Raw genomic sequence first — 11,155 nt, 5'->3', positions numbered from 1 at the left:
TTTTTAGTACCAAAATTTTTAGTCAAACACTGCATTACCCTTATAATACTCTAATTTGACAAAACTGCGACCAAAAGTGGGGATCAACCGCGGACTTAAGTCTTTCGATGAAATTCTTCTATAGATAAGGCTGGAAAAAAGTAGGGGGGGGGAGGTCACCTCCTCCCTCCTCCCATTTGATGCTATATGTGCCCGTTTGGTAACATATAGAACCATTTCCAGGTTAATTTGGACTTTCAGTAAGGCGTGGCATTCTCGACGTTATATAAAATTTTAGCTTCTGAAATTTACACAGCTTTCCTTCACTGTCGCGGGCAAATGCCAATTAGTGTATCGAATAACCAATAACGTTGTCTCGTCCGACAAAAAGGTGTAGCTTTTTAAAGTGGTCCCATCGTTGTCAACAACGTTCCTGATGTTATTAATTTCCTAACCAATGAGAATCTACTCGCCATTTGACAGACGCTAATTACGTAGTGCCGCGAATGCCACGCCTTATAATTAAAGTCCAAACTAAGCTGGAAATGGTTCTACGTTTATAGTTGCCTTTGTTGTTTAGCAGATTATCCGCTATAGATACACAGGGACTTGCTCCCAGCGTGTAATAATAATTTATTTAAAAAATCATATACCGTAATAATAAAACCACAGTATATATATATATATAAATAATTATTACTTTGCCGTTTTGAGGGTGCCGGGCGAGTGTGAGTTCAGTTCCTGTGGATTGGGGAGGGGGACTGGGACATTCGTGTTGTGGGAAATGACCACGCAAGAGGGTCTGATGAGTACCCAGGGAGGGCGCAGTTCGCAGATAGTCCCGCCCTCTGGAAGCTAATGCATGTTTGCTCCGGATGTGTGTATGTCCGTCCGTCTGTCTGTACGTCCGTCTGTTCACACTTTGGTGTACACATCTCTTATCCGCAATTTCTCTTAAACAACTTATTGAAATTAAATGAAACTTTCTCAGAATCTTTGTTACATGTAGTGCAATTGTGCACCTTCTATTTTACTTTTTGATCGGTAAAATATTTCGGGTTTTCCATAGCAACAAAAAAACGAACATGGACATGGATATTGTTTCTTTAATATTGAATGGTACCAATCTCTTATCCACTGCTCTTCCTGTACCACTGAATAAAATTTAATGATACTTTCACAGATTCTTTATTACATAATGTCTTTGTGCAACTCTTATTTTACTTTTTGTTCTGACACCGATTTTAGGTCTCCCAGAGCAAAACATCGAATTAGCCATTATATATAGCCATAAGGGATGTGGGGGTATCATTTGGTGAGCCCATTGCTCAAAGTAGTTTCATATTGGATAAATAAATATATTTTTAAAAGTATTTTTGTGAATTAATAGTCGTCTTCCGTCAATATTTCATATCACGCGTATTACAGATTCTTAAATTTCCTGATTGAAAGGGCGATCGATTTACTGTCTTTTCCCCCTTTCTTAATAAATATAATCCTCGTTTAAATAAAATTCTCATCCTAATTAACATAACGTGTTTTGAAATTCAATTTCAAAACTTCTAATTATATAGGAAATTACTGGAAGAGTACTAAACAGACAAACTTTTCTCTTTTCATAAACCAGTAATTAACTTATCGGTGATATTTTTTTCAGTTCTAGTCAAGTTATTTTATTAATTACATTTAGAGAGTGATATGCAGTTTTCCTGATATAAATTACAATATTTGAAAAAAAGTATCACGACTCCCAATGCTTTCCATACAGGCCTACATGCATTGTATTTTGTATAACAATACGTACTTCGGTATCATTAGTTTACAGTTTTGTTGGTGATTAGCATGCCCATGTATTTCATTTTGAATCGGGCTCGAAAATCTTCTTTGAATTACCAAATTTTCTCTATTTTTTAAAAAAATAGCAATTATTTATCGGAATTTCTATATTTTTAATGACATAATTTATTAATAAAAAATTATACAGTGTTTGTGATTAAAATTATATTTGCTAATAATTTTGTTAATATGGTAAGACCGTCCCTTTAGTAAGGGAAGTTCGTTTTGGGTATTTAGTCCGAGCAGTAATGACAACACGACAGAGAAAATTGTAGCTGGGAGTAAAATGACGAACAAATGGACTGGTAAACTTGTAGGAATCACGATGGTCATTCTTGTATATGAAGATTCTGCTGTACACAGCATGTCAGACTCGCAAAAAAGAGAAATGAAGTGAGATTTTAAATGTTTACATAACAGGATATACGTTGTTTACAAAATAATCCATTTGTTTTCATGAGTATGTCAATACGTATGCTAACTGATAGGCCCCTAATCTAACTTATGTCTTTTGAATTGAAAGATTTTTTGAATATGAAAACATTCATGGCATTTCTTTAACCAAAAAAATTAAACAAAAGATAAGAATATTGGCTGTACTATCGGTGACGTATCACATCCACTTAAATTTTACAGGTTCCTCACAATCTTTTGAGTTCGCTGTATAGGTCTGGTCCAGCACAATCTCTACATTAAGCAATATATTGCTTTATATAGCTATATAGCTTTATCAAGATATTGCTAATAGCTTGAAATAGCTATATAGATTTTTAGCAGCTGTTCAAATTGTCTTGATAAACATGATAAAGCCATTTAATAGTTCTTGCCTCTGAGTGGATTTGAACTGTAACTTTTGGCATGTCAGTCTAGTGCTCTAACATCATCAAGAGCTGTAAATGGTTTACCCAAGCTAAAGGACGTAAGAGGAGACCAAGTGGAGAATTCCCCCACCTACAATGACATAACCCCCCTCCCCCAATTCATTCTGGGATTCTCCCTCCACCCCTGTAAGAGAAGGAATTACAAACTCCCTTTCAACTTTTTCAATTCTTAGCTAACCCAAAAAGTTTAAAAACTTTTGAGTGCAAAGTATATGGAGGAGGTGCAATTTGATTAACATTTTTCTCATGCGTTGATTGATTGTTTTCGGAACAATACAAAGTTGAACGTGTTGAAAACTATCATTGCACAAAGGTGTCACTTTGTCACTCTTTTTTACATTCGCTGTACATTTATAAAACGTATGATAAATTGCTAAATGAAGCTATTTGGAAAAGCTTTTTGGGGATATACAGCTCATTCAATCTACATTACATAGCTTTGCTGAATACTGTAAATCACTATTTTTGTGAGAACTTTATTTTTGTATAATTATGCTAGACAGTTTGGTCGTGAAAATTTTATTCTTGCCTATATAAGTTTTCCTTAAGAATTAGAGTGCACTTACCACAATTTGTGAAAATTTACTCAAGCTTATAAAGAGTTCATGACTATCTTGCGAAAATAAGATGTTGTGAAAATTTTGTGATCTACCGTAAATGTATTATAATATTTAGCGTGTACAATATTTGGCAGAAATTGATTTTTGAACAAGTTAGCGTAGATTTGATTTAGCGCATTTCTTAATGTTCTTAAATTAGCGGAAGTTTCTTTCCACCAAAAAGCTAAAAAGAATACACTGCCAAATGTAATGCATTTACAGTATTTTATTTAGTAGAAATTTTGATTTTTACAGACTGCAGGTAATGCACACAGTTGACTTGAGAGCAAATTTATAGAGAAGTGTACACATAATCATGATAATTAGGGTCAATAGAAGATAATTTTTGTGATCAATGCCTTTGTTATATTAATTGACAAAGTGATTTTATTTTATTTTTATTCCTAGGGAAACTGTTGAAGAAATGTTTAATCATGCATATGGATCATACATGGTAATTTTTACTTATTATATTTTGCAGAACTTAAATATAAATTGTGAGTTTGTAAATGATGCATATATTCCATGCTCTAAGCTTGAGGAAGATAATAATTGAGATTCTTATTTTTTCAGAAATATGCCTTTCCTGCTGATGAACTGATGCCCTTGAGCTGTAAGGGGCGGTATAGAGGTACAGAGCCAAGTAGGGGTGATGTTGACGATACCCTCGGAAAGTAAGATCATTTACTTGTACTACTATCAATGTACTATTATCAATATTCTCAAAGTCTAAAATTTTATTTTTTTATTGTCAAAATGCTAATTATGTTACATGGCATATTTTATGAGAAGACTACATTTTCGATCATTTTGTCCAATGACTTTGGCACATTTATGCAATGATATGTTAGTATATTTTTAATTTAAAATTGATCGTGTGTTAAGCTCATTTGCTTTTGAATTTTTTTGTTTCAGTTTTACTTTAACATTAATCGATACCCTGGATACATTAGCTGTAAGTAAAAAAAAATAATTACTACTTTTTTACTTGTTGTTATTGTTGAATATTACGAGTAAGGTAAAGTAAAAAAGGCGATGAAAACAGGAAAAAAAAAATATAAGGACTACTGAGGTTGGAAATAATGAATTTGAACTGTTTTTCTTGTGTTTATGTAATTTTTAGATGGGGTCATGTGACCCCATCTATTTGTTTACTGTCAGTTGAGCAAAACAGAAGCCTTGGGGAGAACACATGAATTAAATCTAAGCTATATGAAAGAGTGCAGAGAAATTGTTTTGATCAAAACACAAAATATTCTGTATCAAACTGAAGAAAGTGATATGAACTTTTTTTTTACTAAAATTAATGAAGCATTTGGAAAATTTAATGTAAATATTTAATTGTTAATCACACTAGTAAACAAAGTACTCTCCTGCATAGTATTACAACTGCGTACACATCATCCATTCTTTATTTCTAGAAAAATATTAATTTGGACCTGGTGAAATTCGTACAATTCATAAAGTTTTCTAGACTTACATATTATTGAATTTTCTACATCTAAGTAAATGAAAAATGTGAAGACAAATTATTTACAGTTTTGTTTTTTTATTTTATTAAAAAAAATTACCGTAAGTCGTTTTCAAAACTCTATTTTAAAAAATCACATTTTGTGAAATCTAGTATGAAGATTATTTTTTATATCTCTCTTGAAATTTATTATTACTCAGGCCATATAATAATATATATTCATCTTCTCTAGATCAACTGACTAAAAATGGCCCAATTCAAAACTTATTTTAACCTTCAGGAAAGGATTTGTTTTTTTTATTCCTGATTTCTCTCATCCTGTCAACAAGACTGTGTTGAAATTTACTGGAGAAAATTTTCTTCATTACCTACCACTCCAATTTTTTTATCCTGAGCTGGGTGAAGGCAAACAAACTTTATTTTAAAGATAAACCTTTTACAAATATAGAATTTTATTTTCTCAGAGGAGTTTTTCTGTCATGATGAATCCTGATTGCATTAGAATATCAGTCTTGTAGGCATTTATGTTTGTTTTAACTTTTCAGGTTCTGGGTCAAGTGGAGAAATTTGAGACTGCTGTTAAGTTAGTCATTGATTATGCCAGATTTGACAGTGATATTATTGTGTCAGTGTTTGAAACTAATATCCGAGTTCTGGGGTAAGTTCTACTCACTATAGGATTGTATTTAATTTTGCTTGTGAGCTTTAGAAGCTTGTGTTGATTATATTTATATCTACACATTTTTAGCAAAATGCATACAGGGTTGAGTTGCATTTACTGGATATAAATCAATTTATGCTAAACTTGAAATATCTGAGGTAAAGTCTCTTCATTCCTTCCCCCAAAAAGAATTAATTCAGATGTTACATGAACTTGCAAAGGTTTTCATATAATGTGTCAAATATTTTGAAATGGAAGAATTCAATATTTAGTTTGAAATTAAGTAGATAATTTTAAAATGTGTATACTTAAACATTGGAGAATATCCCTTAAAAACTGGTGTTTTGTGTTAAAGGGGTTTGTTAGGAGGCCATGTGATGGCAGCTTATTTTAAGAGAAAGCGGCGCGCCATGGAATGGTATAATGGTGAGCTGCTAGTGATGGCTAAAGAAGTGGGATACCGCCTCCTACCAGCACTGAACACAACCACTGGTATTCCTTATCCCAGGGTATGTAGTATTAAAGTGTAACTGATATTTAATATCCCAAAGTTTGTATTATAACTGCATACACTGTTTCCAGAAACCAGGATATGTAGTCGCTTGGATTGTATTCTATATATGTATATCCCAAGTTTGTTGGTTTCCGCCTAAAGTGTTTTGAGGAACTGTCAGATCCACAAAATATAATATTTATTATAGAATTGATCCAAAGAAATAAATCTTGTATAATATTTTAATAAGCTAGTGATAGATGGATTACATGTATAATGAATTTATCAATATAGTATATACATGTACATATGTACAATATAATGATCATTGCTTGTCAGTTTGATGTGCTCCAGCTCTTTGGATCAAGTTACTGTCATAATGATATATATTTATTTTCAAAGACCAATGATTTGCATTTTCAGATTAATTTAAAATATGGTATGGAGAAAGATAATTTAGCACAGAGACATAAGGACACTTGTACAGCTTGTGCTGGTACCATGATTTTAGAATTTGCGGCATTAAGTCGCCTTACGGGAGACCCGGTGTTTGAGGTCGGTATCAAGCTAGTCTAAATGTTTATTTCATGTTAAACATATTTATAAGAACAAACATATTTGAGTCTTTTACTCAGTAGAAAAAGCTTTTTTGTCAATTTTGTATTCTATGTTCCACTTGTTCTTAAGAATATTTTTAAATGATCCACAACATTTTTACATAGGTTTGTCTGTTATTTCCCTTTAACATGAGATATGGCTTTTTATCTGAACAAATTTGAATCCCCTTTACCCAAGTTTTTTTGCCCAGCGTATATAATTTTTTTTTAATTCTGAAAAAGTTGAAAAAAGGAGTTTACAGACCACACAAGCAGACAAACCAGTATAGCTGAAAACTTTTAAGTCAGAAAAGCTAACTTAGACGCGATGGCTTATTTCTTCAAAAATCATCATTATTTGACAGTGTTAAAAATTGCACAGAAATATATAGTTACATTAAGCTGAAATGACTCTCTGTATTACAGAAAGCGCACACATAAACTGTGGTTACATTGATAATATACACTATATTTTGTTCCAGGAGAAGGCCCATAAAGTGATGGACTATTTATGGCAGCAGAGGCACAGTTCCAGTGACCTTTTGGGAACAGTCATCAATGTCCACAGTGGGGACTGGATAAGGAGGGGTGGGTATAGGATTAACACAATAACTTTAAGGTATTATTTATATTTGTGTATTTCAGCCCTGTTAAATGTATTACATTTTCCACTTGATAATGGTGATGTAACAGGAGTTATCTCTCTTTGACAGAGGCGGGTGTGGGAGCTGGCACTGACTCCTATTATGAATATGTACTGAAAGCATATGTTTTACTGGGAGATGAGAAGTACTTGTACAGATTTGATAGGGTGAGTTTACAGGCTGTCCTGAGTACACATACTGGATATTGATTTCTGTAATATTTCAAGCAAAACTCAAATCTTGTAGAGCAACATTCATGCCACAGCTATCTTTGTTATTTTTCTCTCTCAGGGATTTAAATTTAAGTATCGTATGCTACAGCCCATAAGTTAAAAGAGTGTCACTGTTTTAATCGTATTCACCATTTGGTACATTTCTTATCTGTTGCTATACAATATACTATTGGATGGGGATTCATTTCCTACACACATATTTCTAGTTTTAAAAATGAATGTGTCCAAGGTTTGTCCCCATTGACATAATACATGTTTAATTAATTCTATATGTTACAGCATTATAATTCCATTATGAAGTACATGAGTAAAGGGCCGATGTTGGTGGACGTTCACATGCATAAACCCACATCATCAGCCCGACATTTCATGGACGCTCTCCTCGCTTTCTGGCCGGGATTACAGGTGTTAAAAGGGGACATCAGTCCCGCCATTAAAACCCACGAAATGCTGTATCAAGTCATTCAGAGGCATAATTTTCTACCAGAGGTAAGAAATGGTTTACTTTTAAGATCACCTGAGCTAAAAACTTGAGAGAATATTTTGTATTGAAGAGTGTCCAGCGTTTCTCAATTGTTGATTGACTGTAATATGTACACTTTTCATATTGTTAACTTCTTCTAAAGAACAATTTCAGCCAAACATGGCACAAGCAACCTTTATGAAGGGGAATCAAATTGTTCAAATGAGGGGCCACACCCTCTTTCAAGGAAGGATATTAAAGCAATAGCAAAAATTTGTTGTCATTAAAAAAAAAGTGAAATGTATGTGACACTTCCTGACTTTGTCTAGATTCAAGATCATTCAAAGCTTACCCCACAGAGGGACCACAATAGAGGATCAAAATTTTACTCTGGAATATATAGCAGAAAATTTAAAACATATCTTTTCTCAAGTACAGAAGGGTCATGTTAGGGATATAAAAAATGTAAGTAATTTTCAGAAAGTGCAGATAAATGTTGAATTGATCAATTTCTCAATAGGAAGATGTAAAAAAATGTTATAAAATGCTCTCAAAATAAAGCAGATTAGTAATACTGATATGTAGCCATCGTTATGTTAAGCAGATTTGTGTTTAAATAATGGTCTCTCAATTTGGGATTTGGAGACACTAAAGGGAACAATATTTAAAAAGAAAATAAATACAGATTTTATTTTTAAAAACTTCTTTTGAAGAAGTGCAGGGTTAATCACAAGTAAACATTTCTATGTTGTATGGATTTAATATTTTTCCCTCAAATAAAGGATCCTGCATCGTAGGACTTATAAATTAAATTTTAATTTTAATCGGTTTTTATTAGGTCACCTGAGTAAACTCAGGTGACCTATTGCTATCCGTTTTCGTCCGTCGTCGTGTGTCGTGCGTCGTGTGTCGTGTGTTAACATTTGAACATTTTCAGCTTCTTCTCTGAAACCACTGAACCAATTTCAACCAAATTTGGTATACAGCATCTATGGGTGAAGGGGAACAAAAATTGTGAAATTTATGGTCCCCGCCCCCCGGGGCCTGAGGGGTGGGGCCAAAACCACTAAAATTATTGCAATCTTTAAAAATCTTCTTCTTTACTCCTGGATATCAAGCAGGGAAACTGTTGGCATGAATGTAATGAGCACTGAGTCCTCTACTTAAATTGTGTAAATTGTGAAATTCATGGCCCCAGGATCAGGGGTTCTAGTGCTAGGGTGGGGCTATATAGATTATATAGTGAAAATGCATGATTTCTTTGAAAATCTTCTACTCTGCTCCTGGGTATTAAATAAACTAACCAAGCACATAGTTATGATGAGCAAGAGTGCCTCTTCCAAAATGTGAATTTTATGACCCCAGGGTTAGGGGTTCTGGTATTAGGGCGGGGCTCTATTGGTTATATAGTGAAAATGCATTAATTCTTTGAAAATCTTCTTCTCTACTTCTTGGTATTAAATAAACTAACTAAGCACATAGTTATGCTGAGCAAGAGTGCCTCTTCCAAAATTGTGAATTTTATGACCCCAGGGTCAGGGGTTCTGGTGTTAGGGCGGGGCTCTATTGGTTATATAGTGAAAATGCATTTATTCTTTGAAAATCTTCTTCTCTACATCTGGGTATTAAGAGCCATTCTCTGTAATGATTTGAAATTTTATATAGGAGCTGTGGCACGCATAATCTCAGAATTTCTCCAAACTCTCTATAATAAAATTCATTGATACCCTAAACTGAAATCAGGCAAAAATTGGTTGCTATGTTTTATAGTTACCATGGCAACATGTCTTAAAGTTCGAAAAATGGCATTTTTTAACATGTTTAGGGCCCTATCGTTAACATTTGCGGCAAAGCAAACAATTATCAATGACTGTTTCCAAAAGTTGAAGGTCAGATGTCTCAAATGCATGATAAACATGTTTGGTAAATCAACTATTACATACGTTACTATGGTAACAAAGTATTTAAAAGTAAAAAAAATATTCATTGAATTTTATTAAGTCATACACGTAAAAATAAAAAGCAATTATAGGATAAAATGTGACCAAATAATAGAAAAAAGAGCCTTGAAACACATACCAAGAAAAAAATATGATATTTCATTTTGGTTGGCAATGGTTGCCAAGGTTTTTATACCACAGAGAGCCTTCAAAGTAACACTATGTATGTTTAAATCTGATCCTATCTTTGAAAAAAGCACATTTCCTCATAACTAATGATCAATTTTATAAGATGTTGGTGTGCTCCAAATTTTCCCATTTGAAAAAATTCAGATTAGATTCTTTAAATAGAGCGTTGCTATGGAAATAAGCAGAAAATATATGCTTAAAAACCTGAAAAATATTTTGTTTCCTTGGATACGTACCCTTAAATGTAGATTCCCAAAACTTTTATGATTGATACTTATTAACAGCTAACTTGACTTTTAAATTTGACTATCATCCAATCTCTAAGTGGATGCAAGAAGTTGGCACACAGTGTTTAATATTGATATAAAGTTCACAAAATCGAAGATTTTCCCTTCTTGGTAACCATAGCAACAGTGTTGTTTTATTCATCAAATTTTATCAATATATGATATTCAACTTCAGTTCTGACAGATAAGTACTATTCAAGATGAGTTCTTTAATTTGTTTCTTGATTGAATGGCAATTTAATTCTTAACGCAGCGGAAAATAATTCACTTTTAAGCACTGGTACTTTGTTTCCATGGTAACACTACAAAGTAGCAATTATACCCAATTTTTCTTATGGTTTTGGTGTTGCAAGGTCATAAGGATGCATATTTGCCAGTCTTGAATTTTCATGTTTTTCCTCAAGACAGTAGCATTAACCCAATCTTAGTTACTGGTTTTGCATGGTTACACTGTGTTACCATGGCAACCATTAAAGTTATTTATAGAATAATATTGCTTATACTTATATACTTAAGGTCAAACATTTTCATTGTTTTTCTTAAGTCGTTGATTGAGTTTGAGCATGTAACACCTACCAATAGTGAATACTGAGCGTTTTTCAGCATATTTCAGCATTTTAAATGTATTCCAAATGTACCCTTGGTTACCACTTACTTAGAGATATATTCTAAACAGTTTCTTTACAGTATAAGTGACATCAAGGTGTCATGTTTTTGTGAGAATGGTTTGTTTGCTTTTTCTAGTTTTTATTAAGCCACAGTCAAGATTTAAAGTGGCTGAAAATCTCGATTTTTCAAACTTTTCCGGCTGTTGCCATAGCAAAGACACGTAGCAACGAAATTTTGTTTGATACTTGTTTCTGGTGTCAAGTACTAAGCATGG

The 11,155-nt window shown here is 33.1% G+C and overlaps 1 protein-coding gene across 1 annotated transcript in view; it reads left to right on the top strand.

Moving 5' to 3' along the window:
* The first annotated feature begins 2,060 nt into the window (after positions 1-2,060).
* Positions 2,061-11,155, top strand: part of LOC134261094 (ER degradation-enhancing alpha-mannosidase-like protein 3) — a 33,240-nt gene continuing 24,145 nt past the window's right edge. Inside the window, exons 1-10 of the mRNA XM_062743567.1 lie at positions 2,061-2,208; positions 3,704-3,749; positions 3,869-3,969; positions 4,211-4,250; positions 5,312-5,424; positions 5,783-5,936; positions 6,344-6,475; positions 6,999-7,104; positions 7,230-7,327; positions 7,673-7,882. Of these exons, the coding sequence (XP_062599551.1) occupies positions 2,102-2,208; positions 3,704-3,749; positions 3,869-3,969; positions 4,211-4,250; positions 5,312-5,424; positions 5,783-5,936; positions 6,344-6,475; positions 6,999-7,104; positions 7,230-7,327; positions 7,673-7,882 (1,107 nt within the window). The 5' untranslated portion in view covers positions 2,061-2,101. The remainder of the gene's footprint in view (positions 2,209-3,703; positions 3,750-3,868; positions 3,970-4,210; positions 4,251-5,311; positions 5,425-5,782; positions 5,937-6,343; positions 6,476-6,998; positions 7,105-7,229; positions 7,328-7,672; positions 7,883-11,155) is intronic.

The sequence above is a fragment of the Saccostrea cucullata genome, unplaced genomic scaffold (assembly GCF_032062105.1).
Source record: "Saccostrea cucullata isolate Sc308-1 unplaced genomic scaffold, CSIRO_AGI_Scuc_v1 ctg1875, whole genome shotgun sequence".
Lineage (NCBI taxonomy): Eukaryota > Metazoa > Mollusca > Bivalvia > Ostreida > Ostreidae > Saccostrea > Saccostrea cuccullata.
This window is presented reverse-complemented; position numbering and strand designations above follow the sequence as displayed.